Consider the following 19,898-nt stretch of genomic DNA (forward strand, 5'->3'; position numbering starts at 1 on the left):
GAAAAATGAGGTGGGAGAATTGCTTCAGCCCGGGGGGTTGAAGCTGCAATGAACTATGATCATGTCACCGCCCTACTGCCTGGGTGACAGAGTGAGACCCTGCCTCTAAAAGAAAAAAAAGAAAGAAAAACTTAGAAATGAATGTATCAGACCAGGTGAAGTGGTTCACACTTGTAAGTGGCACTTTGGGAGACCAACGTGGGTGGATCACCTGAGATCAGGCGTTCCAGACCAGCCTGGCCAACGTGGTGAAACCCCGTCTCTACTAATAATACAAAAATTAGCCTGGTGGTACATTGCGCACCTGTAATCCCAGCTACAGCTACCTGGGAAGCTGAGGCAGGAGAATCGCTCAAACCTGGGAGTGGGAGGTTGCAGCGAGCTGAGATTCCGCCACTGTACTCCAGCCTGGGTGACACCGCAAGACTCCATCTCAAAATAATAATAATAATAATAAATGATGCATCAAAATATTAACTAACACAGATTATCTATGGAGAGTAATGCCATGAGTGATTTTTTTGAAATCTCCTTTGTATTTACTGATTTTTCCTAAAATTATCATTTAATTTATATGAATTGTTACTTACACATACAAATTATTATATATTTGTTCGACTACACATAAATATTCCTGGAAAACTACACAATAGCACATTAGCTCCCTCTGGCAACAACAGAAGGTTCGTGGCTGAGGGTCAGCATGTGGAAGAACATTTTTCACTATGTACTTTTATGGAGCCTTTGAATTTTGAATCTTATGAATATATATATATCATATATATATATATATATATATATATATATTTTTTTTTTTTTTTTTTTTTTTTGAGGCAAGCTCTCATCTCACTATGGTGTCCAGGCTGGTCTGGAACTACTGGGCTCAAGGGATTCTCCCTCCTTGGCCTCCCACAGTACTGGGATTATAGGAGTGAGCCTCCACACTCGGTCAAATTTATCATCTTTTCACAAATACAAATACAAACTAAATTTTAATTTTAAAGCAAAATACATTTTTTTTTTTTTTTTTGAGATGGAGTCTCACTCTGTCGCCCAGGCTGGAGTGCAGTAGCACCATCTCCGCTCACTGCAACCTCCGCCTCCCGGGTTCAAGCGATTCCCCTCCCTCAGCCTCCTGAGTAGACGGGATTACAGGCCTGTGTCACCACACCCAGCTAATCTTTGTATTTTTAGGTAGAGACGGGGTTTTGCCATGGCTGGGTTGGTCTTGAACTCCTGACCTCAAGTGATTCACCCGCCTCTGCCTCCAAAAGTGCTGGAATTACAGGCACGAGCCACACCGCGCCTGGCCAAAAATAAAAGATTTAAGGGACGTCTTTGAAATTTCACAAAGCCCGTTTTTGTGCAGCAGTGACCATGGAAGGAGACTGTTTATATCAGAGTCACAAACTCAAATGCCTAGATGGGCCAGAGGGATAAATGCGGGACAGAACTGGTGTAATAATAGGGAGTGGTGGGGACTGCAGCAACCTGGAAAGCAGAGACCCTGTCTGTGGTGGCAGCGTGATTCTACTCCAGCTGATTAGACCATGCGGGAAGACTGCCCCGGGGCCAGCCCCTCCAGCTCATCAGTAGAAGCCTAACATCTAGGATTCCATATGCTTTTCCTCATTTTAGGCCAGGCGCGGCGGCTAATGCCTGTAGTCCAACATTTTGGGAAGCAGATCGCTTGAGCTCAGGAGTTCAAGACCAGCCTGGACAACTTGGTGAAACCCCATCTCTACAAAAATACAAAATTAGCCAGGCATGGTGGCGCATGCCTGTAATCCCAGCTACTTGGGTGGCTCAGGTGGGAGGATCACTTGGGCCCAGAAGGTTGAAGCTGTAGTGAGCCGAGATTGCACCACTACATTCAAGCGTGGACAACAGAGTAAAACACTGTCTCAAAAATTTTAAAAAGTGCTGACCCCAAAAATGAGTTTCTATAGGCCAGGCACAGGCCAGTTTGCAATCTCTACATTCATATGGAATATTTTTGTTTACACCCCCAAAGTAGTTTAGGGAGAAGTAACTTGCTTAGAGTCAAACAGTGACTCTAGAACTTTGAGATCCTCAGCCTCCCTAGTACTGGGATTACATGCATGCACCACTATGCCTGGCTAATTTTTTTATTTTTAGTAAAGACAGGCTTTCACCATGTTGGCCAAGTGCTGGTCTCGAACTCCTGACCCCAGGTGATCCTCCCACCTCGGCCTCCTAAAGTGCTGGGATTACAGGCATGAGCCACTGTGCCTGGCCAGAACTTTCGTTCTAACAGTAGTTATTAATAGTTAACAGCAGGCCAGGAGCGGTGTCTCATGACTGTAATCCCAGCACTTTGGGACGCCAAGGGGGGCGAATCACCTAAGGTCAGGAGTTTGAGACCAGCCTGACCAACATGGAGAAACCCCGTCTCTACTAAAAATACAAAATTAGCCAGGCACGGAGGCGCATGCCTGTAATCCCAGCTACTTGGGAGGCTGAGGCAGAAATGCTTGAACCCAGGAGGGGGAGGCTGCGGTGAGCCGAGATCGTGCCATTGCACTCCAGCCTGTGCAACCAGAGCAAAACTCCGTCTCAAAAAAAAAAAAAAAGTTAACAGTGACTTGGAGGGAGCGAGAGGTTTACAGGGCTGTCGGACCCTTTTGGGGGCACCAACATTTTATCAGAGCAGGAAGCCCAAGCCTGCTCACTGAGGACATTTGAAGAGTGGAGTGGAAACAGAAGCCCAGTGCAGGAGGGTGAGCTCTCCTGGCACCCCTGGAAGAGCCAGCCTTCATGTTAGGCAAGGCTGGTCAGCAGCCAAAGTCAAGGTATAGAAGCAGGGAGCCAGACCTAAGACCTTGAGCACTGGTCTCTGGCCTCCCTACCTCCCTGCCTGTGCCCACCGTGTCCCCTTCCACTCTGCCGGTTTACACCCTGCATCTCAGTCACATCTATCTCCCACCCGCAGGCTCCCTGACCACACAGAGAAGAGGCAGGATTCAAACAAAGGCTGGCTCATTCCTCTAAGTCCCTGCTCTTTCCACCCCAGCATCCTCCCTTCTCTGGGTTACTGCATCCTCTGAACCCGTTTCTTCACCCCTGAAATGAGGCTAAGTACTCCAGAGGCTGAAGCAGAAGGATTGCTTGAGCCCAAGAGTTTGAGGCTGCAGTGAGCTATGATGGCACCACTGCATTCCAGCCTGGGCAACAGAGCAAGACCCCATCTCTAAAAGCTAAATCAGGCAAAGCATGATGGCTCACACCTGTAATCCCATCATTTTGGGAGGCCAAGGTGGGCGGATCACCTGAGGTCAGCAGTTTGAGACCAGCCTGCCCAACGTGGTGAAACCTCGTCTCTACTAAAAATACAAAATTAGCCAGTTGTGGTGGTGAGTGCCTGTAATCCCAGCTACTCGGGAGGCTGAGGCAGGTGAATCACTTGAACCCAGGAGGCAGAGGTTGCAGTGAGTTGAGATCACACCCCTGCACTCTAGTCTTGGGCAACAGAGCCAGACTCCGTCTCAAAAAAAAAAAAAATTTTTTTTTAATAAAAGCTTAATTAATTAATTAATTAATAGGAAGAAATGAGGCTAAGGATACCTCTTTCATAGGGTGACTGTGAGTTACATGGAATGAGAGGTGAAGAAATTGAAGATGAGAGACTATTTTGCATCTACCCAATTAGCAAAGGTTTTGAAATGGTAATACTCAGTGCTTGTGAGTATTTGATGAAATGGGACGCTTTCATCTCCTTCAATGAGATTCCCACCTCAAGTGCTCAGAATGGTCCCTACACGTTGGAAGAGATCAGTAAATCTCAATAAATTCCTGGTGACTGAGTGACCACACTCTTACATCTGTTAATTCTCTAGTTCCTCTTTTCAACAAATAGGGAAGCCTGGGGGTGTTAAGTGACTTGCTAAAGTCACACAGCTGGTAACACAGGAGTCAGAATTAGAGCCTCAGAATTTCTTCTGTCCTCCCGAGGGCCTTGTCCTGGGCCCCTTCCTGTTCTCTCAGACCACCAGGATGGGACACAGCTGGCGCCCGCATACCCGCCCTTTCCACTCCCCTGGGGCCCCACCTCCCACAAGGCCTGCCTGGTTCGCCTCTCCTGGGCACCTCTGGGTCCCAGGCCAGATCCCCAGGCCTCCCGGGGACAGGAGGGGAAGGTCCACGTGAGATGATCTCACAGGGTAGTCACAGGGAGAGAAACGATGGGGAGGCGGGGCAGGGTGGGGTCCAGACAGACCCTGAGGGGGGAGCTGTCAGAACATCCCCATGTGTGGACAAAAGGCCCTGACCTGTGGTGCTGGCAAAGGTGCTCAGGCCACAACCGCCCTATGGCCACACACACGCACACACACACTCCGCAAGGATCACACAGGGAGGAATCTCGGACACTCCCTGAGGGGAACCAAGCTCTGATCCCAGTGAGGGCCCTAATGAGTAGGGCTGTTCCGCTCACTCCCACCTTCACTGACCACCCAGCCGGGTTCAAGGGACTTCCCTCCAGGGCCCACCCCTCCCCTACTCTCCACCCAATGAGCCTCCAGAGGGGAGGCCATGATCCAGATCTAAGCCAATCAGCACACTGCCTCCCTGGCCACAGTGATTGGTTCAGTGTGGGCACATGACCTCAGTGGCTCCAATCAGAGCACAGCTCAGGACTTCCATTGGGAATCATGGAACAGCTTCCATCTCCAGATTTCCGTCTGGAGCCCCTGGAGTGCCTGGCCCTCGTCTTGGGTCCATAAGGAGAGTCTTCCAGACTGGACCACCACCAAGAAAACAATAAAAAGCTGAGACTCGGCAGCTGAGTCCCGATCATGTGCTTCACTCTGGATTAGGTCTTGCCTGAAGCTATCGAGAAGCTGCGTTGTTACAAGAGCCCCCCAAAACCCTGTGTTTTGCTTAAGCAAGTTTGGGTTGGGTTTTGTCTTACAGACAGTCCCCGACTGACTTATGCTTGACACAAATTATTCGACCTACGATGGGTAATCCCATCGTAAGTCAGGAAGCTCCTTACCATTTGTGTTTTCTACTGAAAGCCTATCGCTTTGGCACCATGGTAAAGTTGAAAGCCAGTAAATCAAACGATCCTAAGTCGGGCACCGTCTGCTGTGTTGCAGACATTAAATGTATTTTCGGCTTTCAGCATTTTCTATTTAAGTTGGGTTTATCGGGATGTAATTCCACCCTAAGTCAAGCAGCAGCTGTATTTACGACCAAGAGAATCCTAAATGATACCCAGCAGAGCTGTCCAGACATACACCCAGAATGAGAGTTGCGCCCTCCTGCAAAAGTCAAGGAGCAAAGAAGAGTCTGCCTGTCCCTCCCCACTGAGGTCCCAAACTCCATGGGCTAGCAGCCTGTCTGCCCAGAATCTCTGCTCTAGACACCCACAACACAAACGAGAACACACAGATGCCACACACAGCACTGGGTGGACTTTTATTTTAAAGTCAAAGGCACAGCCTAGATGGGCTGAGGCAGTGACCATGGATGCCCAGCCCAGACCCCCAAGGCCCCACCCCCAGCCAGGAGTAGCTGTGCCAAAGGGGAGGGGGTGGGTGAGAAGAGGGCCTCCTCTTTTAGGGGCCACCTATCTCCTTCCTTAGCCCCAACAGGGGAGAAGCAGGTGACATAAAATGAGGCAGAAATGCTTCAGGGGGTCCCCAGGGCCCCTCCTTCAGTCCCCTCAACACAGGTCTTTGGTGGACGTAATTGCACAGACAGTCCATAAAGTGACAGTTGAGGGGTGACCCTTCCAGGAACGGGGCCTCAGGGGAGAACAGGGGAGGGGGTCCCAGTTTAGGAGTTAGCACTCCTAACTCAGTGCTTAGAAGTGGGGGAGGGGCCCTTTCCTGTTGGAGCAGTCCCCCTGGAGGGGCCTTCTGCCCAGAAGAGGCAGTGTTGTGGGATAGGGCCCCCCAAACCCCACTCCCCAGCAGGCCCCCCCTTCCCTGCATTTCTATCTGGTAAGACATAAAAAATTCTCTGCTTATAAAAATACTTCTGCTCTGTCTGGGAGTGGGGTGGGGTAGGAGAGGGAAGGACAGTCCCTTAGGGATCAGGTCGGCTGCTGGCAGAGGCCTCCAGGAGTGAGCCGGGCTCCCAGGTCACAGCCCCTATGAGGGAAGGGGGTCACAGTGGCGGGGATTAGGAGGGGGGCAGGGGGCCATTGGCTCGGCGGGGGGCCCCCTTGGCGGCGGTGGGGGCTCGACCCGGGGCGGCTGGTGCGGGGGAGCCCCGGCGGGAGGCGGTGGCGCTCCGCAGCTTCTGCTTCCGCCGCTTGGCCAGGGGTGCGTTCTCCACGCTCTTCAGGAAGAAGCCCTCCCGCTTGCCCCGGTTGAACGCCTGGCAGAAAGGAAAGGGTGATCACGTGCCCCCACCCCCCTGACCCCGGCTTCCAGATCTGACTTTGACCCCCATTCCCAGACCCTGCCTCCAGCCGCCTAAGTCAAGGCCTAGGCCGACAGGGCCTTGGCCTCCAGACCGACCAGAGGCCGGATTCGGTTCACCTCCCCTTTTTTTTTTTTTTTTTTTTTTTTTTTTGACGGAGTCTCGCTCTGTCGCCCAGGCTGGAGTGCAGTTGTGCAATCTCAGCTCACTGCAAGCTCCGCCTCCTGGGTTCAAGAGATTCTCCTGACTCAGCCTGTGAGTAGCTGGGACTACAGGCGCGCGCCACCACGCCCAGCTAATTTTTGTATTTTTAGTAGAGACGGGGTTTCACCATGTTGTTCCAGCGGGTCTCGAACTCCTGACCTCCTGATCCGCCCGCCTCAGCCTCCCAAAGCGTTGGGATTACAGGGGTGAGCCACTGCGCCCGGCCGCACCTCCCCTTTCTGGGCTCCGATGGCCCCGCCTTCCCAGACCCCACCTCTCGAGGCTCTGCCCACCCCTTCAACGGACCCCGCCCCTTACCATGAAGGTGGCGTTGAGACCCGAGCGCACTGCGGGCCCAGAGGACTCGAGCACGTCGGGCGTCCGGAGCGGGGGCGAGGAGCGCGCACTGCCGTCTTGCAGCCACGAGCTGTCCCGCAGTCCCTCGAGCTTCAGCCGCTTGGTGGGGTCCACAGTCAGGAGCCCTGGAGGCGGGGCAAGGAAGTGTGGGAGGAGCCTGGTGTAGAGGCTGAGCCCCAAAGAGATGGTAACAGCTCCACTCTCCTCCCCTACCCATCTCCAACCAGGACACATGACCCAGTGACCATCTCTGTCCAGCGTCCCCCTCCCCAACCATGGTCTGTGACCTCCAGCTCCGCACCTCGGACCAGCTCCTTGGCTTCCTCGGATACGCCCTGCCAGGCCTCCCCGTCAAGGGAGAAGCGCCCTTCGCGGATTTTGCACATGATCTCGGCCGCCTGGCTCTGCCCGCCCTGGCCAGAGGCCCCCTGGAAGGGGACCTGCCCCGACAGCATCATGTACTAGGAGGGGTGAAGGGAAGGTGAGACCGGCCCAGGCTGCGGGGCCGAGGCTGACCCCTCAGCTCCCACAGAACCACTCACCCTTCCCACTAGGAGCACTCCTGAGACCCACGCGTGGTGAACCCTGACTTCTAACCCCCAATAGCCGGATGCTCCGACTCTAGCACCAGAGCGACCCTGCCTCTGTTTTTGTTTTTTGTTTTTTGTTTTTTGTTTTTTTGAGATAGTCTCGCTCTGTCGCCCGGGCTGAAGTGCAGTGGCCGGATCTCAGCTCACTGCAAGTTCCGCCTCCCGGGTTTACGCCATTCTCCTGCCTCAGCCTCCCCAGTAGCTGGGACTACAGGCGCCCGCCACCTCGCCCAGCTAGTTTTTTGTATTTTTTAGTAGAGACGGGGTTTCACCGTGTTAGCCAGGATGGTCTCGATCTCCTGACCTCGTGATCCGCCCGTCTCGGCCTCCCAAAGTGCTGGGATTACAGGCTTGAGCCACCGCGCCCGGCCCCGCCTCTGTATTTGAATCACCCCGATCCCAGCCTCAGACGAAACCCAGCCGCCCCCACCAAGATGACCCCTATTCCCTCCCTCGTGCTGCTCCACATCAGGAAGACGCCAGAGCGACCCTGACACCGCCTCGAGGACCGCGTCCCATACCAGAATGACACCCAGGCTCCAAAGGTCGCAGGACTCGTCGTAGCCCTGCTGGGCCAGCAGCTCCGGGGCAGCGTACTGCAGCGTGAAGCAGGGCGTCTGCATGGGCACCCCGGGACTCTGCGGCCGCAGCCGCGCGAACCCGAAGTCGATGATCTTCACCGGGGCCCCGGGCGTGTCGTCAGCGTACAGGATGTTCTGCGAGGGCGGCGGGGTGGTGGTCAGAGGCAGCCCCGGACGCCACAGCCCCGCACCGCCGCCGAGGCCGCTCGCCCACCTCTGGCTTGAGGTCGCGGTGCACCACGCCCGCCTCCTCGTGCATGAAGCTCACGGCTGACACGAGGCTGCGCAGGATCTGGCTCGCTTCCGACTCACTGAAGTGCCGCTTCTTGCGGATGTGCTCCAGCAGCTCCCCACCCCGCAGTAGCTCCAGAACCAGGTACGTGTGCAGCTGCGGGCGGAGTGGCGGGCCACGGTCACCACCTGCCCTCCTGCCCACGGTGGCGGGCCCTCTCCCACTACCCAGGCCCGGTCCCCAGCCCTCGGGCCCTGCCCAAGTTCAAGCACCCCCTCCTCAAAATCCTTTTTCTTTTTTTTTTTTTTTTTTTTGGAGCCAGTCTCGCTTTGTCGCCCAGGCTGGAGTGCAGTGGCATGATCTCGGCTCACTGTAACCTCTGCCTCCCGGGTTCAAGCGATTCTCGTGCCTCAGCCTCCCAAGTAGCTGGGATTACAGGCGCATGCCACCGCGTCCGGCTAATTTTTGTATTTTTCGCGGTGTTCCCAGGCTGGTCTTGAACTCCTGACCTCAAGTGATCAGCCCACCTCCGCCTCCCAAAGTGCTGGGATCACAGGCGTGAGCCATCGTGCCCAGCCAAAGTCCCTTTTCCTGTCCATCCTCAGCTCCGCCTTCCTGTCCTTTGGCCCTACTCCCCTCAAATTCCACTTCCTGCGCCTCCCTGGTCCCTTCGGGCCCCAATCAAACGCTAGGCCCCTCCCAATTTGCCCCTAGATCCCGCCCATAGTGCCCCCAAGCCCCGCCGCCTGCCCCTTTTCTCTCCGCCCTCCCCCAGCCGGAAGCCATCACCTGGTCGTGATGCACCTCGTGCAGATTCACCACGTTGGGATGTGACTGGCACAGGCGCAGGGCAGCCACTTCGCGCTGCGTGTTCGCCTCCAGCCTGGGGGACGCAGCAGGAGTTACGGTCTCCGTGCTTCGGCCCCGCCCCCGGGACGGCGCTCTGCCACCCCACCCCTACGCACGCCTGGGCCCTCCCACCTGCGACTGAGGATCTTGACTGCGAACTCCTGGCCGCTCTGGCGCTGGCGGCAGCGGCGACACACAGAGAAGCTGCCCTGGCCCAGAGCAGGCTCCCGCAGGTCCAGCTCGTACTGCTGGAAGAAGGGCGAGTCCTGGAGGCGAAGGCGAAGAGGGCGTGTCAGAGGTCCCACCTGGTAGCCCCGCGGCCCCGCCACGCCCCATGTCGCAGAGGCTTGGGACCTCACCGAGCTCACGCTGCAGGCACCAGTTGGATCTAGGCCTAGAGTCCCCCCGGCCTAGGCCTCTCCTAAAACCAATTTCCCCCCAGCCCAGCCCAGCCCACCTGCATCATAGCGCTCCTGGCCACCGCTGCCCGACCTGGCGGGTCTCCAGCACCAGGCGCTTCCAGCACATCGGTCATCACCGCATTGTTGTGGTCGAAGAGGATGGAGGGTGCCACAAAGGAGTATCCCTGCAGGGCGGGAGTTGGGGGGATGGGCATGGGGGTTGGGGGTGCAGGTGAGGAGACTCTGGTGGGGAACCAGGCAGAGGCAAGACCCTGGACAAGGGGGCAGTGGCGGGTGTTCCAATTGCATCCTGGTACACATAGGATGTATGGACACATTTTATTCCACCTGGTTTTATAATCACTTGGAGTCATGTCTGTCCCCACCAGCCTGTGACCCCAACTTTCTCATCAGAGTGACCACCTATTCCTCCCCAGGTGCCAAGGGCTGAAGGCCCTGAAAGGATCACTGAATGTATTCAAAGTGTGGCCTGAATTCACGCTTAGCCTATGACAATCCAACTCTATCCGCTGAGGAAAAAAACCTTTATTCTTCCCTTTCAAGCCAGACTTTGGCTTCTTCTGCAAGGGGAGCTACTGAAGAAATGCAAAAAGAAACCAGAGTTAATTATTTGCTTTTCCTAAAGATCCATGTCCTGGCAATTTGAGGAGCTTTCAAGGGTCATTTTAATTGTGTGTTGCGGCCAGGCACGGTGGCTCATGCCTGTAATCCCAGCACTTTGGGAGGCTGAGGCAGGTAGATCACCTGAGGTCAGGAGTTTGAGACCAGCCTGACCAACATGGAGAAACCCCATCTCTACTAATAATACAAAAATTAGCCAGGCATGGTGGCACATGCCTGTAATCCCAGCCACTCAGGAGGCTGAGGCACATAGAATCGCTTGAACCCGGGAGGCAGAGGTTGCGGTGAGCCAATATCATGCCATTGCACTCTAGCCTGGGCAACAAGAGTGAAACTCCATCTCAAAAAAAATGATAATAATAATTATCTGGGTGTGGTGGCACTTGCCTATAGTCCTAGCTATTGGGCAGGCTGAGGTGGGAGGATCACTCAAGTCCAGGAGTTCAAGATTGCAGTGAGCCATGGTTGCCCAACTGCACTCCAGCCTGGGTGACAGAACAAGATCCTGTCTCTAAAAAAATTAATTAATTAATTAATTTTAGAAATAATTTTAAAAATAAACTATGTGTCATTTTCTCCTAAAAATGTAGTACCCAGATCCGTACATGGAATATTTTAGGCACTCACTACACATTTTTGAATCATTAAATGAATGAATGAAAGTACCTACCAATTCACGAGAAAGAACTTTCTCATGAGGGCTGTGAGACAATGGAATGGAATGTGGACATTCAAGCACAGAGTTGTCAATTCTAAGAGCTTCAGAGAAGGGATTTATCCAGCCATACTTGGTCTGTCTATTAAACAAGCCATACTGGTTTATTTAGTGATAATGATATGATCATTATGGCAACATGATAAACTGCACAGAAGGAGGTGCTGTCCACAGAGGACTGCAGCACAGAGAAAGGGTAACTGACCCCCTGGGCCAGGTGAGCAGACAAGGAGGCCTAAAAGAGATGAGAAGCTTGCCTGGTAGACTACTGTAAGGAATGTACTCCAGGTAGCAGGAATAGCACGTGCAAAGGCACAGAGGTGTATTCTGGAACCTCTGAGCAGTTCGATCATGCCCTCCAGAGCATCAAGTAGGAAAATGATGAGAACTGAGGCTCAGGTTCTAAGCGAGGACCACATCATGAAGGGCCTCAATGCCAAGCAAAGGGAGTTTGGACTTGTCCAAAAGGTGTAAGCTTCTAAAATTCAGTGGAGGGGGCTGGGCGTGGTGGTTCACGCCTCTAATCCCAGCACTTTGGAAGGCTGAGGCGGGCGGACCGCAAGGTCAAAAGATCAAGACCATCCAGGCCAACATGGTGAAACCCTGTCTGTACTAAAAATACAAAAATTAGCTGGGCGTGGTGGCACATGCCTGTAGTCCCAACTACTCAGGAGGCTGAGGCAGGAGAATCGTTTGAAGCCAGGAGGCGGAGATTGCAGTGAGCCAAGATCGAGCCACTGCACTCTAGCCTGGCGACAGACTGAGACTCCATCTCAAAAAATAAAAAATAAAAAATCAGTGGAGGGGACCCGTCCCTCCAGGAGTGTATCATGGTATGCCAAGGGCGTGCAAAGCCACAATATCGACATGTGTCTCCTCCTAGGTGTCCACATAAGCAGGTGAAGATCTCTTTTTTCTTTGTTTTGTTTTTTTTTGAGACAGAGTTTTACTCTGTCATCCAGCCTGGAATGCAATGGTGCGATCTCAGCTCACTGCAACCTCCACCTCCCAGGTTCAAGCGATTCTCCCACCTCAGCCTCCGGAGTAGCTGGGATTACATGCACCCACCACCACATCCAGCTAATTTTTGTATTTTTAGTAGAGATGGGGTTTCACCATGTTGGCCAGGCTGGTCTTGAACTCCTGACCTGAGGTGATCTGCCCACGTCAGCCTCCCAAAGTGCTGGGATTACAGGTGTGAGCCACCTCACCCAGCTGCAAGTGAATAAATTTAAATAATATTTTTACATAACAATAAAGAGATGATGGAATAGAAGGGAAATTAACAGAAGGTTTAAAGATAAATCATGAACTATCAAACACACATCCTGCCCCGGTGGTCTCTGTGACCGACAACCCTAGGTCCCCTTTACGTGGAGACATCTAGGGGAGACGTTGAGTCCCAATCAGGACACAAGGCCTAGGCAGTGTCCTCGGGTCAGCCAGGGCTGAGGCAGACAGCGACATCTCATCTCTCCTGCATCTGAGTTCCATGAGTTTATCCTCACCTGAAAGATGCGGGGGTCCCCAGGTGGGGGGCTGCCAGGGGGTGAGTAGACAGGCTCCAGCCGAGTGAATTCCTCTGCAAAGTTGCCCACATCCAGCTCTGAGCGGATTTGGGGCCGGAATGGGGCTGGAATCTTCCTGGCAGCCAGAGCAGCCCAATCTAGGCCCTGAGGGAAGGGAATCAGAGATTAGGTGTCAAAGGTCAGGCACGAGAAACTCCCTTCACTCAGCCCACCCTCACTGGGCAGTTCCTCCATGAGGCAAGGGTCCATCTGGCATTTGGGGTGGGCAGCTATTCCTCCTCCCTCCCTGGCTTCTCTCTCCCTCTGATAATACAATCCCTGTTCCCCTTAGAGAACCACCATTCCACCACACTTAGTCAGTTCTGGAACTTTTAATAGAATTGGTGTGAAAAGGTTGGGCATGGTGTCTCATGCCTATAATCCCAGGATTTTGGGAGGCCGAGGAGGCTGGATCACCTGAGGTCAGGAGTTCAAGACCAGCCTGGTTAACACGGTGAAACCCCATCTCTACTAAAAATACAAAAAAAAAAATTAGCTGGGCATGGTGGTGCACACCTGTAATCCCAGCTACTTGGGAGGCTGAGGCAGGAGAATCGCTTGAACTCAGGAAGCAAAGGCTGCAGTGAGCCAAGATAGCGCTACTGCACTCCAGCCTGGGTGACAAGAGTGAAAACCCCGTTTCAAAAAAAAAAAAAAAGAGTTGGCGTGAAAAAACAAACAAATCTCTTTCTCCTACTGGACTTAAATCTAAAAGGATGTGGTCTGGAACTGCTGGGGACCCTGTCAGGGTTAGATGAAGTCCCCATGCAGAAAAGCAGAACCAAGGGACATAGTTTCAGCACCTGGATGTGCTTAAGTCAGATAACTTTCCCTTGGCCTTTTCACTTATGGGAGCCAAAACGTGCCCTTTTATGTTTAAGCTAATGTGGCAGAACCTGTGGATTGCCTGCTCAATATCCATTCTCCCTATCTTCCTTAGTACCATAGCCCCAGTTTTATTCCAGGAACCAATATACACAGTTAAAAGAATATTTTACAAACTTGCTTGCAGTTAGGGGTGACCAAAACTTATCAGCAAAAATTATTACGTAGGATTCCAGGGAAAGATCCTCAAGAGGGAGGTTGCTAGTTGGCAAGTGCCCATTTTGCCCCTTCTCCTTCCTCCTGCTCCCTACCTGGGAGACAGCTTAGATGGCAAGAGCTCCAGCAACCATGTTGGACCATGAAGCAACCCCAGGGATAGAAGCTACTTGGCTAAGAATTTTTAAAAAAAAAAAAATTTTTTTTAAAAAAGAAGAAGAGTTTGGATTCCCGAAGACAATGTGGCACCGTGAAGACACCACGGCAGCCCTGGTCTGCTAATCTGGGCTTCTTTTATGTGAGAAGAAAAATAAGTAAGCCACTTATTTATAAGTAAGTATAATAAAAGGTTTACTTATAAGCAAACCTCTTAGGTCACTCTGTTCATTCTGATCTCTGTTGCTAGCACCAAACTTGATTCCAATGGATATCACCATTTTGAGTTGGACTTTTTGTCACTGTAGCCAAGGTGACTGACTCAAGTTGGAAGGCCCCAGTTCTACCACCAAGGACCTAAGCACTGCTATCACCAAAGAAGCTGTCCAAGAAAAGGCAGAAGGAGGTCAGGTGCGGTGGCTCACGTCTGTAATCCCAGCACTTTGGGAGACCAAGGTGGGTGGATCATGAGGCCAGGAGTTTGAAACCAACCTGGCCAACGTGGTGAATCCCTAACTCTACTAAAAATACAAAAATTAGCTGGCCACGATGGTGCGCACCTGTAATCCCAGCTACTCGGGAGGCTGAGGCAGGAGAATCACTTGAACCAGGGAGGCAGAGGTTGCAGTAAGCCGAGATCACGCCACTGCACTCTCGGCGATAGAGTAAGACTCTGTCTCCAAAAAAGAAAAAAGAAAAAGGAAAGACAGAAGGAGGGAAAGACCCCTGCCACACATCAGGCCTTGAAGACCTTGGGGCCTCTCCTGTATTACTGGTCAACCCATTCCAGCATCTGGCGCAGCACCCAGCATAGGCGAAGGGTGGGCTTGAGGAATTCACTGAAAGAGACCAACACTGCTCAGATGCTTTCCCCGCCCCCAACTCCCCACCCTGTGCAAAGGGACATCTTCACCTCAAAGACATAGATTCCTGTCTAAGAAATCATCTCAGGCAGGCCCTCCCAGGGCTTGGAAGATTCAAAGAGACGGCACTCGAAGTATGAGTAACACAGTACCTGGCCCACAATAAGTGCCCAGAAATGGGTGCTTTTGTTTAGATGTCAGATGAGTGGCAAATCTGATGCCTACACTTAAGCAGAAGACCATTAAGGACAGGCATTCAAGCCACCCAGCCTTGGGTTGAATCTGAGCTCCATCACTTCCTGGACAAAGTACTTAATTGTTTGGAGCCTCAGCTTCCTCATCTGTAAAGATGGGGACAAGAATCAAGGTGGTTGCCCCTTGTCCCCACAGCAGGGCGCTGTGGCTTACGCCTGTAATCCCAGCACTTTGGGAGGCTGAGGCAGGTAGATCACTTGAGGTCAGGAGTTCGAGACCAGCCTGGCCAAAATGGTGAAACCCCGTCTCTACTAAAAATATAAAAATTAGCCACTCGTGGTGGCATGTGCCTGTAATCCCAACTACTTGGGAGGCTGAGGCAGCAGGATCGCTTGAACTCGTGAACTGGAGGTTGCAGTGAGCTGAGATCGCACCACTGTACTCCAGCCCCGGAGACAAAGTGAAACTCCATCTAAAAAATAAGAATCAGGTAGTTGTGAGGGTGAAATGTGTTCATGTCTATAAAGGGCCGACACACAGTAGGTATTCACTGTTACAAAGTCCTGCTGGGCGATGACGCTGGCCAGGCCCAGCCCCTGAGTCAGAGCATTCTCACATGGCCAGATTCACTCTGCACTGTACTCTAACGTGTGTGCTCCTAACAAGTGAGCAAACACCCATGTGTGCTGACCAACTGTCCTTCTGAATGACAGGCACACAGACTGCACAGGGACAGGGATAAAGAACAAAATGCCTGGGTGGGTGCTAAAAGCCGTAAGTGTGGGTTTTAGTACTGATCTGGGCCAGCAGGAGATCTATCAAGAGCCAAGGTCTGTTCCCAGCTCAGCACCATTTACTGTGCCATCTGGGGCAGGTCACCTGCCTTCTCTGGGTCTGTCCAATGAAAGGACCAACCAATCCATTCTCAAATCCCTGACAGTCCCAACAGCCAATGAACCTAGAGTCCTTTCTTTCAGGAATGCATCTGCCAAGTTTCAGTGGGGATGGATGTGAAGAGAAACCTAGCTTACACACACTTGCTTTCTTTCTCTGGGGGGATTTCCAAATAAAGTGAAACTGGCCAGGCACAACCTCAACCTGGAACAGCAGCCCCACCTGGGTATGCACCAGGGGGTGTGGGGCCCTGAGTCAGGAGCCTCACCTGGAAGAAAGGGTGGTTCCGGACTTCCTGTGCCCCCTGGGGCCCCGCGCCCAATCGCTTCTTGGGATCCTTGCAAAGCAGCCGCTGCAGCAGGTCCTGCGCCACGGGCCCGATCCGAGGGGGGAAGGGAGGGGAGCACTTCAGGATCCGTCTGGGAGGATTGGGGGGGCGTCAGGGGCAGCAAGCCCCCCCCCACAGCGCTGCCCAGGCAGGCCCTGCAGCCCCCTGGCCGCCCTCCACGTCCAGCTCTACTCACCGAGACACCTCAGCCTGCGTGTTCCTCTCACCCTCCAGGGTGAAGGGCGAGGCTCCCGTCAGCAGCTCGAAGAGCAAGATGCCCAGGCTCCACCAGTCCACAGCCTGTGGGTGGAGCCAGGGTGAGAGCCTGCGTCTCCCCTGCCTCACACCCCCCCTTTCCACCTCCCCCAGCCCCACTTCCCTGCCAACCCACCTTGCCATGACCCGCCTTGCTACGGATGATTTCCGGGGCCATGTACTCAATGGTGCCACAGAAGGAGAAGGTCCGCTCTTTCTGGGAGGGCAAGAGGTCCTGTTTAGATGGCCAAACCTCTCCTGTGCTCCAGCGCCCCACAAGGCCCAGAGTAAGACTTGCTCAACTTGTGAGGTTGGAGAGTTGAGCTGTGGAAACTTCTTGGAGCTATTCACTTCTGCAGCCCCAGAATGCAGGCCCAGAGCAGGAAGAGGCAGGAAGGAGGGTCAAATGGGACACCGCAGGCAGAGACAACCTCCACTCACCTCCTCCGTCAGGAACTCCTTGCTCAGCCCGAAGTCCGTGAGGACAATGTGGCCCTCGGAGTCCAGCAGCACATTCTCCAGTTTCAGGTCTCGGTAAATGATGCCGAGCTGGTAGGAGCAAGAGAGGTGCTGAGGCCTCCTCTCCCAAACCCTCCCTAGCTCCTGCAGCTCCCGGCCCTGCTCAGGATAAGGAGACCCCCCCCCCCAGAGAAGGTCATCTGCCTGTAGAGGGGGGTCTTCAGGGCAGAGCCACTGAATAAAAAAGGCCATTTAAGATATAAAGCAGGCCGGGCGCGGTGGCTAACGCCTGTAATCCCAGCACTTTGGGAGGCCGAGGCGAGTGGATCACGAGGTCAGGAGATCAAGACCATCCTGGCTAACATGGTGAAACCCCGTCTCTACTAAAAATAGAAAAAATAAACCGGGTGTGGTGGCGGGTGCCTGTAGTCCCAGCTACTTGGGAGGCTGAGGCAGGAGAATGGCCTGAACCCAGGAGGCGGAGCTTGCAGTGAGCCGAGATCGCACCACTGCACTCCAGCCTGGGTGACAGAGCGAGACTCCGTCTCAAAAAAAAAAAAAAGATATAAAGCAAAGAAGGAGGGCCCTGTGGGACAGGCCCCAAGGTCCCAGAGAGAGGAAAGTCTGCGTGAAGAGCCCCATTTCAAGGGGGCCTTTGGAGCCAGGCCATGAGGTTTCCATTTGAGGAAGTTCTGTGAATGCAGCCCTGAGTTCCCTGAAAAAGGAAAGCCCCTTCGAGGAGGTGCCAGGGGAGGGGACCCCAGCAGGCAGCGATGAGGCTTCTTGTAAGGGGTCCTGGGGAAGTAGCTCCAGTTCCCACCCAGCTCACCACTGGCCCCCCAGGAAGCCCAGGGGGAAGCCTGAGGCTGCCCTGCCTGCAGATTCCTTCCAAGGCCCAGACCCAGTTCCCATGGCAACAGCCTGTGACCAGGTCTTCACCCACCTTGTGCAGGTGTTCCAGGGCCAGCACGATCTCACCCCCATACACGCGCACCTCAGCCTCCTTGAAGTACTGGCGCTGGTAGAGGTGGGTGAACATCTCTCCGCCGCTCACATAGTCTGGGAGGTGCAGTGGAAGTTAGGAAGCAGCCCCGTCAGGTGGCTTCGCCTGCCCCCAGCCACACTACCCCCGTTGGGATGTGGCGTGCGCTCACCCAGGATGAGGTGCAGCTTGGCATCCGTCTGGAAAGCGTAGTGCAGCGTGACCAGGAAGGGCGCCTGGCGCACCAGCTCCAGCACGGAGCGCTCGGTGCGCGTGTGCTCCTGCGTCTTGGCGCGCTGCACCAGCGCCGCCTTGCGCAGCACCTTCATGGCGTACAGCTTCCCCGCGTCATGCCCGCCCGCCTTCCGCACCAGGAACACCTTGCCGTAGGCTGTGGGAGCAGCGAGTGGGTGGAGGGTAGGCTGTGAGCGGGAGATTGGTGCAGGCTTGGGGGGTGGGGGCGATGCCAACCCAGGAGGGTGTGCAAATTAGGCGAAGGAGCCGGGGCAAGAGGCAGGTGTGCAAAAAGCTGGCAGAGCCTTCTAAGGAAAGGGTGTGCACACCCCGGGAGGGTGCCCAGCAAAACCAGGGAAAGGATGTGCAAACCAGGCTGGAGAGCATGCAACTCCAGGGGGCCTGCTTCGAGGCGTGGGGGCGGGGCATGTGCAAATCTGCGAGAGATCAGATGGATGTGAAAAGATGCCAGTGCAAGGAAGGGAGGCAGAGGTGTGCACCTGGCTGGGGAAGAGATGCGCAAACCAGCGCTGGGGCGTTTGCAAAATGTGGGAGGGGATCCCATATTGAAAGAAAGGGAGGAGCTATGCAAATAACTTGAGAGGGGTGCAAGTCCCCCTCCCCAAGGTGTTGGCAAATCCAGGGGGGTATGCACGCACAGGACCGTGGAGGGAGGAGTGATGTCAACGTGGAGTGCCCTGGAAGTGGGCATGCAAACCCTGGCAAGGCAGGGCGGGGCAGGCAAGGCAGGCTGTGCCGGGAAAGGGTGGGGGGCCTGCTCAGTGGCCTGGCCCAGGCCCAGGAGTGAGCAGGCAGGAGGTCAGGGGCACCGCGCCTGGGACGCCTGCCCGGTGGATGGGGGTCCTCACCTCCCGTGCCCAGCACCTTGAGCAGCTCGAAGTTCTCCACGCTCACCTTCTCCTCGTGCCCGGTCAGGTTGGCTGTGGGCACAGGGGGTGAATGAACCCAGCCGGTCCATGACCCGGCCCGGCCCGCCCGGGGCAGCCGCAGTCAGGCCCCACACCCACCTTCAGTGATCCGCAGCTCCACGGCGCAGCTCTCATCCTCGTCTTCGTCCCCCATGGCGGGCGGGTCGCTGGGGCCCGCGCGGCTCCGGCTCCGGGCGGCGCCGGTTACATGGCGGCTCCGGCCGGGGCGGGCGCTTCCTGGTGCCGCCTCCGGGGCCGAGGCGGGCGCCGGCACCGCCTCCCTGCTCCCCGCCCTACGCGGCCTGAGTCAGGCGGCTGGAACGTGACAGCGCCGGGCTGCCGGTGGGCGGCCGGCTGGGGACGCCCTGTCTCCCGAGCCCCCCGGCCAAGCCTCAGGGCCGTGCGCTCCGGGACCTTACTCGACTCTCCAGAGAACTGGAAACACCCCGTGGGAGCCATCCCTGAGCCCGTGGGTAACCTGGAGCCTCTGGGGCATTTGCCCCCAAGACAGGGGTCTGCCTGGGAATGCCGGCTGCAGCCAGTGGCTGGAGGACACCAGGAGTCTGTGCCCCAAGATGGGGGGCGAGGTGCCTGGTGCTGGGCAGGCTGAGAAGGGGTATGCATCCTGGAAGTCACTCAGCTCTCAGGCAGTGGGGCTTGCCCTACTCCACCTTCCTGGGGGTGGCCACCAGGGTCCCACTCCCCAGCGGACTGGCCTTTGCAAAGAGGAGCCTCATCACCAAGAGGGGGCTGGAGCCAAGCCTGGGACCCCATGGCAAGGAGGAGTGGCCAGTTTTCTGACCAGCTCTCTGTAGAGGGGGCCTGCAGAATCACATCAGCCCCCAGCCACCATGCAGAGCCCACCAGGTGCCATGCGCACCTCATGTGTGCTGCCCCTGTTGTCTCCTAACCTGATGCAGTACCCAGCTTAGAGCCCTGAGTAGGCCTCAAGCAGAGATGTCAGTGCCACACGGGGTTGCCCCCTCTCCCCATGAGGCCCAGGGCCCCTGCTGACTGGTCCTCCTGAGCCTCT

At 54.8% G+C, this 19,898-nt stretch overlaps 3 protein-coding genes across 13 annotated transcripts in view; 2 read left to right on the plus strand and 1 right to left on the minus strand.

The window, feature by feature from the left end:
* TRMT112 (tRNA methyltransferase activator subunit 11-2) overlaps window positions 1-19,898 on the plus strand; it is a 347,607-nt gene that overhangs the window by 280,995 nt on the left and 46,714 nt on the right. Inside the window, exon 1 of one of the 10 annotated variants that reach the window (XM_050757364.1) lies at window positions 2,352-2,355. The exons of 8 other annotated variants lie outside the window; for them this stretch is intronic. The gene's annotated coding sequence lies outside the window, so the exon portion shown is untranslated. Of the gene's footprint in view, window positions 1-2,351; window positions 2,356-6,180; window positions 6,185-19,898 lie in introns of those variants that run through there. One more of the 10 variants, XM_050757360.1, reaches the window with a different exon arrangement.
* BAD (BCL2 associated agonist of cell death) overlaps window positions 1-19,898 on the plus strand; it is a 118,582-nt gene that overhangs the window by 4,186 nt on the left and 94,498 nt on the right. The window lies entirely within an intron of this gene.
* RPS6KA4 (ribosomal protein S6 kinase A4) lies at window positions 5,414-19,121 on the minus strand. 2 transcript variants are annotated; one of them, XM_050757150.1, is made up of 17 exons: window positions 18,965-19,121; window positions 18,806-18,877; window positions 17,875-18,093; window positions 17,664-17,779; window positions 16,703-16,810; window positions 16,398-16,478; window positions 16,203-16,306; window positions 15,947-16,097; window positions 12,470-12,634; window positions 9,661-9,789; window positions 9,336-9,469; window positions 9,144-9,237; window positions 8,337-8,510; window positions 8,063-8,257; window positions 7,253-7,412; window positions 6,913-7,076; window positions 5,414-6,345 (listed from the first exon to the last, which is right to left on the minus strand). In XM_050757150.1, the coding sequence occupies exons 1-17, from the start codon at window positions 19,017-19,019 to the stop codon at window positions 6,148-6,150; spliced, it is 2,319 nt and encodes a 772-aa protein (XP_050613107.1). In that variant the 5' UTR covers window positions 19,020-19,121; the 3' UTR covers window positions 5,414-6,147. The 2 variants fall into 2 exon arrangements, with proteins under 2 accessions (XP_050613107.1, XP_050613108.1); XM_050757151.1 differs by having other exon boundaries at window positions 18,852-18,877; window positions 18,965-19,035.

Source organism: Macaca thibetana, chromosome 14 (genome assembly GCF_024542745.1).
Source record: "Macaca thibetana thibetana isolate TM-01 chromosome 14, ASM2454274v1, whole genome shotgun sequence".
In the NCBI taxonomy this organism is placed as follows: Eukaryota; Metazoa; Chordata; class Mammalia; order Primates; family Cercopithecidae; genus Macaca; species Macaca thibetana.

Coding starts and splice junctions, on each gene's coding strand:
- RPS6KA4 (XM_050757150.1), bottom strand. CDS start 19,019: ATGGGGGACGAAGACGAGGATGAGAGCTGCGCCGTGGAGCTGCGGATC. Junction 18,094..18,805: donor CAAGGTGCTGGGCACGGGAG/GTGAGGACCCCC, acceptor CTGCTCCCACAG/CCTACGGCAAGGTGTTCCTG. Junction 6,346..6,912: donor GTCTCAACGCCACCTTCATG/GTAAGGGGCGGG, acceptor CCTTTCTGCCAG/GCGTTCAACCGGGGCAAGCG.